This window comes from Carcharodon carcharias, chromosome 11 (assembly GCF_017639515.1).
Source record: "Carcharodon carcharias isolate sCarCar2 chromosome 11, sCarCar2.pri, whole genome shotgun sequence".
NCBI lineage: Eukaryota > Metazoa > Chordata > Chondrichthyes > Lamniformes > Lamnidae > Carcharodon > Carcharodon carcharias.
The window spans coordinates 93,185,874-93,205,187 of NC_054477.1; the positions used below are offsets into that span (position 1 = coordinate 93,185,874).

A 19,314-nucleotide genomic window follows, 5' to 3' on the forward strand; every position below is an offset into this window, starting at 1 on the left:
GAAACCTTTTTGCACAAAATAAAAGACAGGTGTCTCAGGGCCTCTTCCCTGTGCTCTGTGCAGCCTTTAGACCACAGTGATGGTCCAGCCTCTCACTTTCTGGAAACATTACTGATGCCTGCACCTCGGAGTGCTGGTCATTGCTGCCAGAATGTAGTGGGTAGGCACCACCTCTCATACTCTGTGTGCTCTCAGCACCTTTTAAGCTGGGGCTGGCCCCCATTACACCAGCACCTGTGACCAGTGATGCTGTGCACCAGCTCCTGAAGGGCTGAGGTGTCGTCATCATCCTCCACAAATCTGGCGGCTATGAGGGCCTCCCGAGGGCACCTGCCTCATTTAGCCAATCCGAAAGCCTCATGCCCGTCGGTATCACCGAGGACCCCTCACCCTTATCCCCAGTGTCAGTCCTCATTGGAGGAGACATGCAGTTCCTCCATCTCCTCCTCAGCCAGCTCCTCACCTTGTTGCAGCGCTAGGTTGTAAAGGTGCAGCATACGGCGACGATGCATGACACCCCCTGGGGACTGTTTTGCAGGGCTCCACCACACCGGTCCAGGCACTGGAACCGCATCTTCATCCCGATGGTTTGCTCCACCAAGTTGCGAGCAGCTGCATGAGCCTCATTATAGCGTCACTCTACTGCAGTCTGAGGTCACCGCACGGATGTCATCAGCTCCAAACTCTTGTTTCCTAACTACTGATTCTGTCCCTCTCCATGGCATAGACTGAGATTAAGCCAATTTGTTCACAACCTTGGTGTCACATTTGATCCTGAGATGAGCTTCTGACCTCTTATTTGTGCCGTCACTATGGCTGTCTCTTTTCACCTCTAACTTTCAATGATTTCGCCCCTGTCTCAACTCATCTGCTGAAATCCTCATCCATGCCTTCACTACCTCTAGATTTGACTATTTCAGTACACAACAAAAACAGAACTACCTGGAAAAACTCAGCAGGTCCGGCAGCATCGGCGGAGAAGAAAAGAGTTGACGTTTCGAGTCCTCATGACCCTTCGACAGAACTTGCGTTCGAGTCCAAGAAAGAGTTGAAATATAAACTGGTTTAAGGTGTGTGTGTGGGGCGGAGAGATAGAGAGACAAAGAGGTGGAGGGGGGGTGGTGTGGTTGTAGGGACAAACAAGCAGTGATAGAAGCAGATCATCAAAAGATGTCAACAACAATAGTACAATAGAACACATAGGTGTTAAAATTAAAGTTGGTGATATTATCTAAACGAATGTGCTAATTAAGAATGGATGGTAGGGCACTCAAGGTATAGCTCTAGTGGGGTTTTTTTTTATATAATGGAAATAGGTGGGAAAAGGAAAATCTTTATAATTTATTGGAAAAAAAAAGGGAAGGGGGAAACAGAAAGGGGGTGGGGATGGGGGAGGGAGCTTACGACCTAAAGTTGTTGAATTCAATATTCAGTCCGGAAGGCTGTAAAGTCCCTAGTCGGAAGATGAGGTGTTCCTCCAGTTTGCGTTGGGCTTCACTGGAACAATGCAGCAAGCCAAGGACAGACATGTGGGCAAGAGAGCAGGGTGGAGTGTTAAAATGGCAAGCGACAGGGAGGTTTGGGTCATTCTTGCGGACAGACCGCAGGTGTTCTGCAAAGCGGTCGCCCAGTTTACGTTTGGTCTCTCCAATGTAGAGGAGACCACATTGGGAGCAACGAATGCAGTAGACTAAGTTGGGGGAAATGCAAGTGAAATGCTGCTTCACTTGAAAGGAGTGTTTGGGTCCTTGGACGGTGAGGAGAGAGGAAGTGAAGGGGCAGGTGTTGCATCTTTTGCGTGGGCATGGGGTGGTGCCATAGGAGGGGGTTGAGGAGTAGGGGGTGATGGAGGAGTGGACCAGGGTGTCCCGGAGGGAGCGATCCCTACGGAATGCCGATAAGGGGGGTGAAGGGAAGATGTGTTTGGTGGTGGCATCATGCTGGAGTTGGCGGAAATGGCGGAGGATGATCCTTTGAATGCGGAGGCTGGTGGGGTGATAAGTGAGGACAAGGGGGACCCTATCATGTTTCTGGGAGGGAGGAGAAGGCGTGAGGGCGGATGCGCGGGAGATGGGCCTAGCTGGTCTCCACATTCAACTCATGTGAACTTGAGGTCATCTAAGTACAGCTGCCTGTGCCTTCACTCTCCTCAAGTCCTATTTTCCTATCAAGCCTGTGCTTGCTGACTGAAATTGGTTCCTAGTCGAGAAATGTTTTAATTTTAAAATTCTCACCCTTGCTTTCAAATCCCTCCATAACATTGTCCCTCTCTAACCCTGTAATCTCTTCTGTCCCCACAACCCTCCGTGATATTTTTGTTGCTCTAATTATGGCCTCTTGTCCATCTCAATTTTAGCTGCTCCACCATTGGTGGCCATGCCTTCAATTGCCAGGCCCCAAGCTCACTATCTCATTTTCTTGCTTTAAGGCACTCCTTAAAAGCTATCTCTTTGACCAAATATTTGGTCACCTGACCTAGTATCTCCTTAGGTGGCTTGGTGTCGGAGCTTGTTTTCTAATGCTCCTGTGAAGTGCCTTGGATGTTTTATTAGGCTAAAGGCACTTTATAAATGTAAGTTATTGTAAATATGTAAATCATTAGTAATTAATTAGATCCAAAGGGATAAACTCAAAATTAAGTAGAGGATGCCAACATTAACGGCAATTTTACGTGAAAGAAAGTTTTGCTTTTATTTAGAACTTTTCATGGCCACCGGATGCCCCGAAGTGCTTTATAACCAATAAAGTACTTTTTGAAGTGTAGTTACAGTTGTAATGCAGGAAACATAGCAACCAACTTTAAACACAGCAAACTCCCACAAACAGCAGTGTGACCAGATAATCTGTTTTTGTGATGATGATTGAGGGATAAATATTGGCCAGGACAATGGGAATAACTCCCATGCAGGGTAGGAAGAGACAGGCAATGCAGGAATGCACTGGGAGAAGAGGTGCTGTTACACCGGCTTTAAATGCTCAGTGCTGCTGAGGGTGGCAGCACTTCAGGTGCAGTCTAGAGCACATCCATGGTACTGCAAATGGTTTCTGTAGAAATGCAGTGATCATAAGGGATTAGATGGTCAGGGGATAGCTAATGTTTATACAACCACCAATATGAGATTTATATGGTAAAGGACATCACTGAAAGGGGACAGAGCATTTGAAGGCATAGGGAACAGCTAGAAATTGTGGTCAATGTGTGATCCAATGATTTGGGCAGGAAAAGGGTTAAAGCCCCACAGTCAGAATTTCAGAAGCTAGGAAGTTGTAAAGAAGGATTTAAAAGGGATTATTCCCAGTGCATGTGCTACTGACTATTGAGGTAGTAAGATCAAACAGGTTATGTCAATACTATAAAAATGATGTAGAAGGGAAGGCTTTAGATTCCTGGGGCAGGAGGACGTATTCCAGGTGGATGGGTTGCACCTCAGCAGAGCTGGCCCCAGTGTCTTTGAGGGAGGTTAACAGATGCTATGGGTAAGGGTTTAAACTAATTTGGTAGTGGATGAGCACTAGGTTAAAGCATTAGAAAGGAGGAAAAAGGGGTGTAGCATGCTAGGAGAGATGAATAACACTGATGAGTGGTTCAGAAATAGGAAGGGTCAGACAGAGTACAGATGCAGGGCAGTCTAAGATGAGTTTAGAGTGCACATGCATACATACATGTATTGTTGTTGGTAAGCTCCCACGTACGAGTCACCTCATGAGATCATGCCATTGTGGAATAGCAGACACCTGGCTCAAAGAAAGTGAAGATTAGAAACTTAATGTTCCTGGTTATAAAGCATTCAGAAAAGGATAAAGGAGGGTATGGTGTGGCAGTATTAATCAAAGAAACTATTATAGTACTGGAAAGAGGTGATGTATTTGAGGGGTCAAAAAGTCTCTTTGGTTAAAGAACAATAGAGGAGCTATTATGCTACTGGGTGTACACAGTAGGCAGCCAAATAGTTTGAAGGAGATAGAGGAGCAAATTTGAAGATAAATTACAGAAAAATACAAGAGCTGCAAACTAATGATAATGGAGGTCTTGATTATTCCGATTGTAAACAGGATAGCAGCGTAAAGGATGAAGAGGGGAAGGAATTCCTGAAATATGTGATGTTTTGATAAAAGAGGTTAGTGTTCAAAATTAAAGCACATGGGATTGGGATAATATATTGGCGTGGATTGAGAATTGGTTAGCAAACAGGAAACATTAGAAATAAATGGGTCTTTTTCAGAGTGGCAGGCAGTGACTTGTGGGATACCACAGGAATAAGTGCTTGGGACCCAGTTATTCACAATATATCAATGATTTGGATGAGGGAACCAAATGTAATATATCTAAGTTTGCTGATGACACGAAACTTGGTGGGAATGTGAGTGGTGAGGAGGGTGTTAAGAGGCGAGTCCGCAATTGGACAAAATTTACTAAATAATCCTCGTGCTAAGAATTAAGCTGACAACCAATTGAAAGTTTGTCAATCAGGCTCGCAGTGTGGCAGCATTTATGTGCACTGGAAGCTATGTATATTATTAGAGTCCTGTTCTTTGCAGACAGAACGTGCACACGTTGCACCTGTTTTAGTTAAACAAATTAAGTGACAGCCATTCGCTGACTCATTCCTCAGGGCAATGCCTTGACTAATCAGGGTCAAGCTGCCTGTTTAAATTTCAAACAATGTTTGGCAGTTAACTGTCAGTCACCATCACTGGTGCATTCTCCATGCAACTCCTCTACCAAGCAGAGTCCACTTGCCAACCTACCAGCACTCTCTTCACATACAGTATAAATTGTTGTTTTCCCCTTGTATTGGTATTCTAGCGGTGACCTGATGAGTGCAAAACAAAAAGCTTTGACATGTTTCTTTTTTCAGCGGCACTCAAGTTTTTTACTACCAAACGACTATTTGCATAAATAAATAAAACAGTCAGCTGCACCTTTTTAATCAAGAAAAGGATCAATCTGATATTTGATCATCAAAAAACAAATCTCTGTTAAGTTTTATAAGATGTGCAGTGGCTGTTAAAGGAAGTAATCCTGTCAATCCTGCATTGATCATGTTGCAACTTGATATTGTTTGAGGCTCCGGAATCCACTCTAGAAAACTTGCAGCTGAGGTGGAAATGTCCAACTGAAGAGGTTCAAAAATAAAACATAAGGATTGGCTCATGGAACATGGACTCTATAGGCAAAACCTGAGTGGGGAAATGATTTTGAAATGGCTACCACTGAAGAGCAGAGAGGATTATTTAAGGTTATTTGAATTGGTATGAATGTAACAATAACTGTAGAAGTTCCTTTAAATTAAAGGATGTCGCAACTTGCTTTACAGACAGCTAGCTGTCTGTAAGACCTGCAGGGACCACCTTCCTGATTTCACTGCTTGTCATTTCCCTAAGGTGTGTAAGGAATGTTGAAAGTTCAAATGGTTACCTAAATGGTAGGATTGTCTTTATCCGACCTTTATCTTCCATCCGAGGTTGCATGATTATAATTGGCTGAAGCTTCCATTCGTGTGACCTGTTTTATTCATGCAGTTCAGAAGTGAGAAAGGGCAGATGTTCCTGTTTTTCTAATCTCAAAACATAACAACACTATTGATGCTTAGCTTCCCTAAGGTACATTAAAAATGCCTCATTCAGGGGAAAAATGGAAAGAACTCTGAGATAACATTTCTTTTAAATTGTTACAGAATTCAAATATGCTTGATACTGACAGCACCACGAAAGATCAGCATTCTAACCCAGCCGCATGCTCAAAGATCAAATCCTTCACTGACAGCATTGTATCCACTCCTGACCATGAAAGAACAGCTTACAGTATAGATCAAAAGGAAGAATATATTCAGCAGGATTATAATGTTGGTAAGTGTCTGTCTGATAATAGGGGGAAAACACACCAATTCTTTCCAATGTAGTATTCAATATGCCCATAGGGTATACCTTAATACTGTTATGTAAAATGGTCCAGAAGATGTTAAATAGTTGGGAAAATGCTTTGCATCAAATTTTCAGCCCTACAATCCTTTTGAATACAAAAACAATTGTTATATGTACATACATAATAAGCAAATGAATTGATGCAGTGCAACAGACTGCACCAAATTCTGGAAATTTCTACACTTACCTATTTAGTGCAACCAAAATAGCTCAGACTTTGTATACAGATCTGTGCTAATAAAAAATTGCTGGTAATCGTACAATAATGAATCACATCCCAAACCTAATTTCCCTATTAAATAATTACCACAGGTATCAACAGTTGAAGTTTGGCTGTGTATATTTGGATAAAGAATGCATGGAGAATAATGCTCAGTTTATCCTAAATCCAGAAAATTCCAGTAGTTTTAAGATGGGTACTCATGTAATGCACCTGGACTATCTCACTTACAGCGAGGCAAATGATGATTCCTGACCTGTGCTTCTGCACATTGAGCCTAGAATACTATGGTATTCACTGAAATGTATCGTTAATGACAAATGTCCAGTTATCCTACCATCATTAGATTATATGATTTCACCTATACTCTAATTCTGAGTGTACTGCAGATCCCATTTTTAGCCTCGTGATCTTGACTCCTATACTGGCTCACTAAATGTGTGATGCAAATTCCATGATGTTGCTTCCTTGATCTGGCAAGCTGTTAGAACTGGATCAGTATCTATTCAGTTTATTATATGCAACTACAATGTAAGTACTCTGACTACTTACTGTGTCACTGATTATTAGATCTACTTCAAGAAACCCTGGTAGTAAAACTAAATTTGGTAGTTGTCAACACTGTTTCACCAAAAGCATTAATATCAAATGATAGTACATGAGTTTAAATAGTAGTCTGTTTCCCAAGCATTAAAACCACAAAAGCAATAAAGATAAATATATGAATTTGGCTCCATTGAAAACTTAGGAATGGGTATGAATCTTTCTTCGGCACTCAAATTTACAAAAAAAATTCAAAGCAGCAAACTTTTATCTGCCAGTGCTGCACTTCCATTGAAAGTCTGAATAGTTTGTATTGATTATCTTACAGCAGTAGCAACATACAGTTCGTGCCTGTGTAGTTGTAAAATATGTAGACAAGCCCAAAGGAATTCAGGAACAAAAGAAAATGATGAAGTGATACACTTAGATTGTGATTTTCTATTTAGACTCCACTTTTTGGGGATCTCTACTTTAAATGTAAAAAGCACATTGTAAATGGCATTGGCATAATGGACTGTATGACCCCCTTATGTGCTGTAAGATTGTGATTACAATTGGGTGTGGTATGTTATGTTACTATGCTAGCAATCCAGACAACTGGATTGGTGATTCAAAAGCATGAGCTCAAATCCCACCATGGCAGCTGGGGTCTAAATTCTGGAATTTTAAAAAAAAAACTTGGATCAGTAATGGTGACCATGAAATTAGAAGACCGTTGTGAAATCCACCTGGTTCAGTAATATCCTTTACAGAAAGAAGCCTGCTGTCCTTACCTGGTCTTGGTCTTGCCTATATGCAACTGCAAACCCGCAGCAATGTAGTTGACTCATAAGTTACTTCTGAAATGTCCTAGCAAGCCACTCAATTGTATTAAACTACTGCGAAAAAGTCTAAGAATTAAACCAGATAGACAATCCAGCACTAGGCACTTGGCACGCAAAGACACACCCAGCCCAGTTGACCCTGCAAAATTCTTCTCACTTTCTGGAATTGGGAGAGCTATCCCACAGAGTAGCCAGGCAACAGCCTGATATAGTTTCTTCCATGTCCCAAACCCCTCCATCACCATCCCTCGGTATGGCATGTTCCACTGACAGACAGACACACCAGAGGTGGCTGCACAGTGGTATACAGTCATGAGGGCATGGCCCTAGGAGTCTTCAACATTTACTGTGGACTTCATGAAGTCTCATGGTATCAGGTCAAACACTGACCAGCAAACATTTTACTGATTACTACCTACAGCCCTCCCTCAGCTCATAATCAGCAGTAGTGCTCCATATTGAACACCACTTGGACGATGCGCTGAGGTTGATGAGGGCACAGAATGTACTCTGGGTGGGAGACTTCAATGTCCATCACTAACAGTGACTTAGTAGCACCACGACTGATTGAGCTGTCCAAGTTCTGAAATACATAGTTACTCAACTGGGCCCATAACAGGAGGTGAGAACATCGACAAGAGGGATACATCTGCTTGACCCCATCCTCGCCAGTCTACCTTTTGTTGATCCATTTATCCATTTTAGTGACCACTATATTGTCCTTGCAGAGGCAATGTCCCAACTTCACGCTGAGGACCCCCCCCCCGCCATTGTGTTGTGTGTAGTAGCACCATTCTAAATGGGATAGTTTCAGAACAGATCTAACTGCTCAAAACTGGGCAATCATGATGCGCTGTAGGCCATCAGCAACAGAATTGTATTTCAGCACAAACTCTAACCTTGTGACCCAACATATCCCTCACACTAACATTACTGATAAAGCCAGGTGATAAACACTGGTTCAGTATGGAGTGTAGAAGAGCAAGTCACGAGCAGCACCTTTGGGCAGAATCTTCTGGTCAGCTTGCGGGGCACACCCTACAAGCTGACAAGTGTGCATCCCGATGTCACTGCACATCATTCCAATCTTCAGTTCGGCGGTGCGCATCCACCGAACTGTCAAAGGCCTATTAAGACCATTAATCAACTAATTGAAGTAGTTCTCAGGGCTGCCCGCCCAACCTTAAGGTTAGCGAGCAGACGAAGAGCCCAGGCGGCCTTCGTATTTTTCATGGAACCTTGTCCATGGGTGGAATGAGGTTTCATGAAGGGTTTATAACTTTAATAAACGTTTTTATTAAAATTCATTGACATATCCCAGCTCATGTGACAGTCACATGAGGGGACATGTCTGAATAATTTTTTTTATTCTTCTTCAAAGTTTTCACAATCAAAGTAATCTCTCTGAGGCAGCTCCGTGCCTCGAAGATTTCTGCGCCCTTTTGCACGCATGCAAGAAAAAGAGCACAGGCTCCAATTCTTCGTCCTCCCCCTAGCTGCACAGATAGTGCTGAGCACTTATGGGTGCGCGTCGTGCGGGCCTTAATTGGCCCGCCCACGTAAAATCAGTTGTGCGCCCGCTCCTGCCCAGTATGCCTGATGGGGAGAAAATTCTCTCCTATGTATACCTAAAAAACCAACCTGATGAAACTAGAACATAGGACATAGACGCATGCTAAACAGCAGAGGCAGCATACTATTAATCTAAATAATCAATAATTAATTGATCAGATCAAAGCCCTCAGTCCTGCCACATCCAGTTGTGATCAGTGGTGGACAATTAAACTAACAGGAGGAGGAGGCTCCATAAACATCCTCGAAGATGGTGGGGGGGAAAAAAACAAGGTTGAAGCATTTCCAGCAACCTTCAACCAGAAGTCCCAAGTGGAAGATCCATCTTGGCCTCCTCTTGAGATTCCCCACTATCACAGAAGCCAGTCTTCAGTCAATTTGGTTCACTCTGTGACATCAAGAAATGACTGAGTAGACTGGGTACAGCAAAGGCCATGAGGAACATCTGGCTGTGGTGCTGAAGACTTGTACTCCAGAACTATCCACACCACAAGCACAACGGGCGGGAGTGGGCGCACAACTGATCGTCGCCCGTGATCGGCTGTGCGGTGCCATTTTATGATGGGTGGGCCAATTAAGGCCCGCCCAGCATGGCACGCACCCGGAAGCACTCAGTAAAGCTACAATGTTGGCATTTACATGATATGTTGGATAATTTCCCAGGTCCACAGAAAGCAGGGGAAATCCAATCTGACTAATTACTGCCAATCAGTCTACTCTCAAACATCAACAAAACGATAATAAAAACAAATAAGTTCTGAAGAAACTCAGTGGATCTGGCAGCATATGTGGAGAAAAGAACAGCGGTAATGTTTCGAGTCCAATTGGACTTCTTTGGAACTGAAGCGAGGCAGAAATGTGATGGGTTTTATGCTCTTGAAAAAGGGGAAATGTCAGGCGGAGCAAAAAGGAAATGCCAGTGATAGGTTTGAGGGCAGAGAAGTTTAAATTACAAAGATGTCATGGAACAAAAAGCAAAGATTGGGAATGGTGACAGTAAAGGAACAAAGCATTGGTCCAGAGTAGGTGCAAATAGCAGAATAAAGGTCAGCGCTGTCTGAAAACAAAATAGCAGAATGTGTAACGTGTGTAAAACCGCTTTCTAACTACCAATCATGTTGCATGACACAGTCCTTGTTAAGGATTCAAGTTTCGTAGCAGCCTGATAACTGCTCCTTCCTTGTGTCTTAACTTTGTGTCGTGGCATGCCCATTGAAGTTGAACTGTATAGAAACTCAGGAAGGTATAAACTGTTAACATCCCCTTTGCCTATGGAATAAGTGGATAGCTTTTTCTAAAACTTTTTCATTCAAATCTAATGAATTTTCTGTTTTGACACACCGAATAGCTTTCAAATAACTTGTATTAAATAATTGTCCCTGCCATTTTGCCACATTTCATTAATTCCATCATTTTATCCACACCTCCTATGCCATTCCCTCCCTCCCCCATATCATTCCATCTTTCCCCTGTCATACCATTCCCATCCCATTCCTTCCATCCCTCACAGTAATAATCTCTCCAGCTAGGGTATCTTTGTTGGGCTCCCCTACCTTCTACTGTTTTTGTTCTCCACTAACCACCCCACCCAGCCATCGCTGCCACCAACAGCCATAGGTGCATCACACTCTCGAGTCCTAGACAAACCCCCTTAAGCTGACAAATCAAAACAATCCAGACAGACAAAAATGGACCATTATTATTGTAGATAATGTTTTGCCTTTATTATTACATTTAGTTGACTAATATAACAGTCTTTGTTGAAAATATAAATGTTTCACCAAATTTTAGCAGTATTTAAGTGCCGTTTTCCTCATCAGTTAATTTGGTTCATTTTGAAACTTAGCACTCTTCAAACTATCTGTATTCCATTCACCTGTCTAAGGAGTAAAATGTCTTAATAATTCACCCTTTAAGTAACTGAAACCAGGAAGTGCTTCATTGAATTATTTCATAAATCTATGTAGCATATATTAAAATTTAGTTTTTAGCAAATACAGTAGACAAAACAAATGCTTTGGTGTACAATAGCAAGGATATAGTATGCTGAAAATGTGCTGTGTATTATGTGTCTAAAGATGATTCTATTTTGTAGAAGACGATGAGTTGAAATATTTTCAACAACTTCACCTAGAAATTTCTCCAAGTAAGTGCAGTTTGGACACGGACAATTCTGGCGTAAGTCTAACATTTGACAGAACTTTAGAACATGGATTTAATAATGAAGCACCTTCAATAAACAGTGAATACCTTCCTCCACCTCACCTTATTAGACCAGGAACTGTGGCTGCTGGTTCACGAACACTGGAATCCGCAGACCAATCAACTTGTTCTGACTTAGCAAACGAAAATTTGCAAGGAGATGATAGAGAAACCTCACGGGAGCATTTTGGTTCGGTCATCCAGCGAAATGCAACATTGAGTTCAGTAGACAATGGTGACCATTACATTTCTGATCAAAATGGAAGACAGCTGGAGGATTGTGAGTGCATAACTTCACAGGTCATCACACTTACCAAGAAGATAAATTCGAATGAGCTGAATGATCTACCTATTGAACCCTTTAAGTTAATGTTACCAGAGGAGCAGTATTGCACTGGCAGTGAAGTGCAACATGTTTCAGAGCAGAATCACATGATGCATTCTGAGCAGTTACCTCATGCAAGAGAAGAAACTGCTGCTATACTGGGAAATGAACTTGAATTTGAGGCTGAAGAGGATCAGCCTCGATCTTCAACCCTTGCATCAAAAGTTTACACGTGGCAGAGTATTATGCCAGTGTGGGTATGTTTTTAATGTATATATTTGGTTCAAAAATCAATGGTTGTGCCTGTGAACAAAGAATTGATTGAGTTGATTCCTTTGTATAAACCGTTTTATTTATAGCAAGTTGGTGTATTTTTATTATGGCAAAATATTTCTTTCTGTTGAAAGAATTGGCAGTTTTATAACCCATTACATTTTGTTTAGGCAAAGTATAATACTGCAGCAAAGTAAAGCTCCTCCGTTGTCTCAACAATGTATCTCCATTCCTACTGCACCAAGATTTTTTACTTTGTATTTCCAGAGCCAGTTATAGTTGTGCTCTGAATGAGATTGCCTGCTATGCCACATTCTGTGCTGTGGGCTCGTGGCCAATAGGAACTGGATCAATACTGCCCAGCTTATTCATACCAGCAAAGAGGATACTTTGATATCATTGTCTTGAGTTGGGTATGAACCCAGGTCACAGAAAATTTTTAAAAATATGATAACTCACTGGATCATCCCCTCCATTATAACACCATCCTACAAAATTTGAAGTTCAGATTTTTTTCCCCAATCTTTCAGATGCATGTTTCAGTTTTAATGTTAAGTTAAACTTTACTGCAATTAAAGGAATTGAATTTATAACTTTGCCTATATTAGTAATGAACGAAATGTTACTAATATATTTTATAGTTTAACAAATTTAAGATGTTGTATATCACAGTTGTGATATAGCGCGTGTGTGTGTGTATGCATATATGTATGTATCTGTGTGTGGTACATGTCTCTGACACAATAATTTTTGTATTATTTCAAACAAAAGAACACAATCATTATTTTCTCTAAGGGGTCACATTGTTCCCTTAATTTCAGTTGAGTGATCCTGTCACATATCACTTTTTTTTCATGAAGTATGAGTATCAAGAGGAAGCAAGTTGATATGCAGATGAATCATAATCTAATTGAATGATGGAGCAGGCTTGAGGGACTGAATGGTCCTGGTCCTGATCCTGTGCTGTCAGTGCCTGCCAAACAAGATTCAAAATACGCAGGACGGCAAGCGAATTTGCCCTTAACGTCATACATAGCCCACAACAAAATAAAGACAGGGCAGGCAAAAAATTCAAGAGAAGTCACAATATTACTTTACATTATGGCTCCTCCATGATCTGGGGCTGAACAATCGCAGGCACAGGAATCTTTTTGAGAATGGGAAAATAATGCAGAGCTTGATTGGAGGAGCAGCGACTGTGGGGGACAGAAAATGAGGAGCTGCTCCTCCAATCACAACTTCTGTCTCTCCCATGCTGACTGCTCCAGCTCCTCCAGTCACATGTTCCCTTTCCCCTGATCCTTCTGCTCCTCCGAGACAGAATGTATGATTGGAGGAACAGCAAGGGCAGGAGGGAGAAGAAATTGTTATCGCAGAAAGTATGGGAGAGAAGAGAAAGGGAAGCCAAGATGACAGCAGATCTGGTGCAGGTAAAGCGACTCTGGCTGTGTCTGTGACAGAGAGGGAATGTGGGAGAGAAAAAAAGAACAGGCAATATTGCCCCTTTCAAACTTGCAACTTATTTATGTATAGGATTTCCTAACTCTTTTAAAGAAAATCTTTATTTTTACTTTTAAAACCCTCCTTTTGGGCCTAGCTTTCAAGTTTACAAACTACTGCTGAAATAACAATAACCAAATAAGAAAAATGCTAAATCCTTTCCAATGGCTTTCTTCCTCTTTATATTTGCCCATTAAACTATTTTGGGAGTGAGGTTTAAAGTAGAGAGATCTGGGTAGGGGGAGGAAAAAGTATTATGGGGGAAATTGTGCTTTTCTGTTCCCCTTAGATCTTTCTTTAAATGTTTCTGCTGTGGAAACGACTATTTATATACAAGCTATTTTTGGCTGTCGTTGTGAATGTGTTTTCGTTTTACATACATATTACTTAATTGTTCTAAAAGTATTATTTTAAAATAAGCGGACCACAATTCATGACTGGCAAAATACATTGAATATCAAACAGTCATATGTACAAATATCTACAAATTTGGCAGAGCAGGACTTACAATGGTAATGATTTTTAATTGAAGAATTGTTAATTATAAAACTTAAGCATTCAAAAACACTAATCTCCTGGGGGCACAGTTCAGTCATTCTTGAGCAATGCTTTAACAGCATTGCTGTCAAGGAAATGTTTTATAATATTTTGTTGTTGTAATATTAGGAAGACTGAGTGTGGCATTGAATTTAGTTCATTTTTATGAGCCATGTTCTTGGGATTTTTCCTTCATAATATATAGATATATATATATATATGCAACTGATGTCAGGGAGTTCTAATGGTCCATTTTATAAATTTCATTTTAGGAGATTGAGTCAGATGTTGGGATCCTGGAAGAACCTGAACTGACCCAGTTGACGTTGAATGATTCAACTTTAGTAGATGATGAAGTAGGACAGGAGTTTCCAATTGAAATTCTGACAACTAAAAATGAACTGAATGAATTCCAAGCATTTTCTCAGGTGAAATGTCAAATAAGCATTATTCCTTTGGCTTCACATCTTTGATCTACAAATTGTCTTGTATTCCCTACCCGTAAGCAAAATTCAGCTGCACGGGTCAACTTAAACTTAATGTTAATAGATATAACTAACTTTCAGGCTACAATTTTATGCACGACAGTTTGACAGCTCGTAATAACTTTTGCTGTCAAACTCCTTGATGAATGTAGTCCTAAGTGACTGTATTGCTCAATTGACCAAGTAACTAACTAAGATTCAGTAAAGTCTGGTACCTATATGCAGTTTTTAAAAGAAAATGCAGCTCATATATAACCATGAGAGACAAGCATAACTGTATCTGCATTACTAATTTTTTTAAGAGTGTTAAGAGGTTTTTTTTGCATATTTGGGATACATGTTATGTACTAAATATACCTTGCCAGTTGATGGTCATTGGAAATTGACGTGTATGCGATATTTATGATGATAATTTCCAAGTGTACTGAAGGTGCTATACCCTACATTTTTATTGGGAAGGTTTGTTTGTTTTGGTTATGCATCTCTGCCCTTATGTCACTGCTAGAAAATTATTAAACTTGCAATGCATATTATTTAGAGCTGGTACAGTACACTGGAGCAAAACTGTACACACCACAAAATTATTCGATGCAAGTTCATTTTTCCCCAGTCCTTGATGGTTTGTTGGAAGTATGTGGATGAAAGCAGAGTTGAAAACAGTGCTTTCCCACAGGATTGGAAATTTAGAAATACAGCAAAATATTACAATGCTAGCAGTACCTAATCTGTGACTGAATATGATTTGAAGTTGAAAAGATGCTGTATCAAGTATTAATTTCTAAAATTGAATAAAGAAACATTGTGGGGCAAAAGGATTTTTAGTGACTGTCCACTAAACTATTGCAAAGTTGAAGATGAGAAAGGTATTTTGCTCGATAACTACAATGAAATTTTTATGAAACTTCGACGATAGCAAATCAAAGTCAATCCCTTCAATGCTTAAAGATGATACAATTACCCATAACCTCAACTGCAAAAATGCACATAACCATGGTATACAACTGCTATATTACTCAATGTAATATTACTCTCTATACATCTATGTGGTCTCCATTTTTTACTCAGATGCAAATATTTCAGATGTTTTTTATTCATGTAATGTGGGTGTCGCTGGGTAGTCCAGCATTTATTGCCCATCCCTAATTGCCCTTGAGAAGGTGGTATTGAGCTGCCTTCTTGAACTGCTGCAGTCTAAGTAGTGTAGGCATATCCACAGTGCTGTTAGGAAGGGAGTTCCAGGATTTTGACCCAGCAACAGTGAAGGAATGGCTATGTATTTCCAAGTCAGGATGGTAAGTGGCTTGGAGGGGAACTTCCAGGTGGTGCTGTTCCCGTGTGTCTGCTGCCCTTGCCCAGATGGTAGCAGTCGTGGGTTTGGAAGGTGCTGTCTTAGAAGCCATGGTGAATTATTGCAGTGCCTTTAATTTTTGTTTTTACTTAAAGACAAAAAAATTATCTAATGTTTGAAAGGGGTGTACTAGTCCTGGGCTACTGCATTTAAGAGAATTAATCTGATGATACACCACATGAGAAACAAAGCCACAATTGGTTTTATTATTTTATTGAAAAAATAGTTCTTCTGGAGCCCAATAATGTTGTTTGAATAAATATTTCCATTCTTGTGAAATGAAACAATTAATTTGTTTATGTACAGAACTTTTTGACCCTTGAATATTTGTGTTCAAATTTGGCTTTTTTTTTTAAATTAGCTGATTTTGTATTAGAACAATAAATAAATGGTTGTGATTTAGAATCCCCAAACTGCTTTTTAAATAATTGACCTTGTGGAATTTTGAAGCTTTTCTGATTCCATGTTTAGGTTTGTGCAATGGTTTCAGCTCTGCTTTGGAGCACATTAGGCTGCATGCAGTAGCGCCACTATCCTTTGCTAGAATTAAGATGTTTTGAGTAATTTCCACTTATTGTCAGAAAATGTCTTTTTCTGGATTTTGAATTGCAGCTGAGAGCTGACCTAAAAAGTGTCACTTTTAGGGTATGAAAGATCAAAGGTCACGTATGAACAAGCAGCAGGAGTAGGCAATTCAGCCCCTCGAGTCTGCTCCACCATTTAATAAGATCATGACTGCTCTTATTGTAAGCTGAAATCTGCATCCCATCTACCCCTGCTAACCTATCACCCCCTTGGCTTACCAAGAATCTCTCCACCTCTGCCTTAAAAATATTCAAAGACTCTGCTTCTACCACCTTTTCAGGAAGAGAGTTCCAAAGACTGACGAGCATCTGAGTGAAAAAATTTCGCCTCATTTCTGTTTTAAATGGGCGACCCCTTATTTTTAAACAGTGACCCCTAGTTCTACATTTTTCCACAAGAGGAAACATCCTCTCACAAGAGGAAACATCCTCTTCACATCCACCCTGTCAAGACCTCTCAGGATCTCATGTTTCAATTAAGTCGCCTCTTACTCTTCTAAACTCCAGCTGATAGTCTGGCCTGTCCATTCTTTCCTCATAAGACAACCCCACCGATTCCAGGTATTAGTCTGGTAAACCTTTGAACACATTTACATCCTTCCTTAAATAAGGTGACCAATACAAGTAGTGGGCAGAATTTTGCCCTTGGATGGCGGTCGGGCCCCACTGACTCGGCAGCGGGCGAGCAGCCGAACTCCGCTGCCAAAATGGGACCGGCTGCCATTTTGAGTGGGCGGGCCAATTAAAGCCCGCCCAGCGGCCTGCCCGACAGGAAGCGCATAGTGTTTCCTGTGCGGGGGCTGGAGGGATTCCCCACTTGTCAAAGAACCCACTGCTCCCTGAGGCAAAGTGCTGTCTCAGGGAGTTTACTGACAGGTAAGAAAAGTCAAAAAATAGAGAAATATTAAAATTATTACCATGTCCCCCTCACGTGACAATGTCACACAAGATGGGACATGTTAATAAGAAACACAAAGTTTATTAAATTTTTTTAAAAACGGACATGAAACTTCATCCCGCCAGTGGATGAAGTTTCATGAATAATCTGGAGCCCGCTAGGGCTCCTGGCCTGCCCGCCAGCCTTAAGCTTGGACGGGCAGGGTCTTTAACAAGGTTAATGAGCCTGTCAATGGCCTTAATTGGCCATTGACAGGTCGGTGGACGGACAGCTGATTTCACTGTCCGTCCGCCTTCCTGCATATTTAAATGGACCAGGATGATGTCAGGGGTTCCTCCCGATGTCATCCCACGTCATTTTTCCCTCAGTGAGTGGGCCTTGCCCCCAAATCGCCGATAGGAAAATCCTGGCCCGTGTGTTGGGCAGTGAAGAACTATGTAACTTGAATTTTGGGTGAATGTGCTGCCAAGTAACTCGTCAATTATAAAGAGCACTGCATGGTATGGTACCTTCCTTCATTAGATTCCAGAAATTAAAAGTATCTATCAATAGTATAGTTAATGCATCAAGATTTTTTAAAATGACATATGATATCTAGGCAAGAACCAGAAGAAAGGTTTCTTTTTAAAATTTAAAAAATGTAATCCATTATCATCTTCTCTCCTCAATGCTTCGCAACATGTGAGGCAATGCATTCCTTCCACTGCTTTACATCAGCAGATCAGGTTCTGAGATGCTTCCTTTACAAAACCCTTTTTATAAAGTTGCTGGGTTATTAGTCTGACCAGGACTATAAATCATAAGGAAAAATATTAAAAGTAACAGGCTCCATGTGATTGTTCTTGATATGTTGCATGCTAGTGAACCTAAATATTCAGACATGAATAACTTAATGTTGTTGCACTTTTGAGTTAACATTTGTTTGCGTTGTAGTTATCTACAAGCTGTTGAACTTCAGGTATAATGTAAGCCGCGGTTCTATAAAACATGTAGAATACATCATTACCAGGGAATGTTATCTGGGCCCAGGAAACCTGGCGAGTCAACATCAAGGCTGGGACAGAGGAAAGAAAATTTCTGAGGTATATAGCCTCATTTGAATACTTAAATGAGTGATATATCTCTTGGGAGTGAGTAGATTGCCAGTGCCCTGCACATCTGCATTAAAACAGGAAGTGGATGGATTGAGCTCAGGCTTTTATTTCCCGTTTAATATCCCATTGCTGATCAACAGCCGTGTGCACCAGTTTCACTTTCCACTCCACTTCAGCAAATTCCCTCCTCTGCTTCCTAAAATTTACCCTTTCCCAATCTGGTGCCCTTGGTTTTTGTATCTTTTTATTTCTGTTTGTACCTTTTTTTAAGCATATAGTTTTAGCAGCACTAATCTTGAGATGCTCACTGATATTGGAGCTTTCAAGACAGATCGATAGATTTGTGTTAATTAGGGGCATTAAGGGCTATGGAGCAAAGGCAGGAAAGTCAAGTTGAGGTGCTTATATGGTAGATCAAGCCCCCTGTTCCTAAATCATGTACCTGATCTAATTAGTTTTTGATAACTGGATATAGCAAGACATCTGTACTTTGTACTGCTTAAGGAAGGAGTCTTGCAGGTGGTTTAGGAACTCCATTCAATTTTGTTTGAGTAAGTAATTAAAATCTTCTGGAAAGATATTTTTATTCCTATTTGTCTGCAAATTTTCTCTTCTATTTCCTTCCCACAATTACGGAGTCTGTACTAGAGTCCCAGGCGATGTGATATTCCTCTTTATGTCTCCTGATCTCTAATCAAATTGACTATGTTGTCTTGTCAACAGTAATGAATCGGTTGTACAAGCTAAACATTAAAATGCCACTAGAATTGGCATTCTTCTTCCTTATCTATTTTGTCACTCCAAACAAAACCCTGATTTTATTTTTCACTCCAAGTTTGAGTGCTAATTTCCACATGCTGAATATCTTTGCACATATGCTTTAGTTTTTATGACACTCAGTCTCCTTTTACTCTCTAACTATGGGCTGAATTTTTCCATCGGCGAGTAGGGGGCAGGGCCTGCTCGCCGATGTGGGATGACGTC

The 19,314-nt window shown here is 40.9% G+C and overlaps 1 protein-coding gene across 1 annotated transcript in view; it reads left to right on the forward strand.

Moving 5' to 3' along the window:
- cep295 (centrosomal protein 295) overlaps nt 1-19,314 on the forward strand; it is a 119,878-nt gene that overhangs the window by 88,808 nt on the left and 11,756 nt on the right. Inside the window, exons 22-24 of the mRNA XM_041199489.1 lie at nt 5,679-5,850; nt 11,180-11,868; nt 14,194-14,349. Of these exons, the coding sequence (XP_041055423.1) occupies nt 5,679-5,850; nt 11,180-11,868; nt 14,194-14,349 (1,017 nt within the window). The remainder of the gene's footprint in view (nt 1-5,678; nt 5,851-11,179; nt 11,869-14,193; nt 14,350-19,314) is intronic.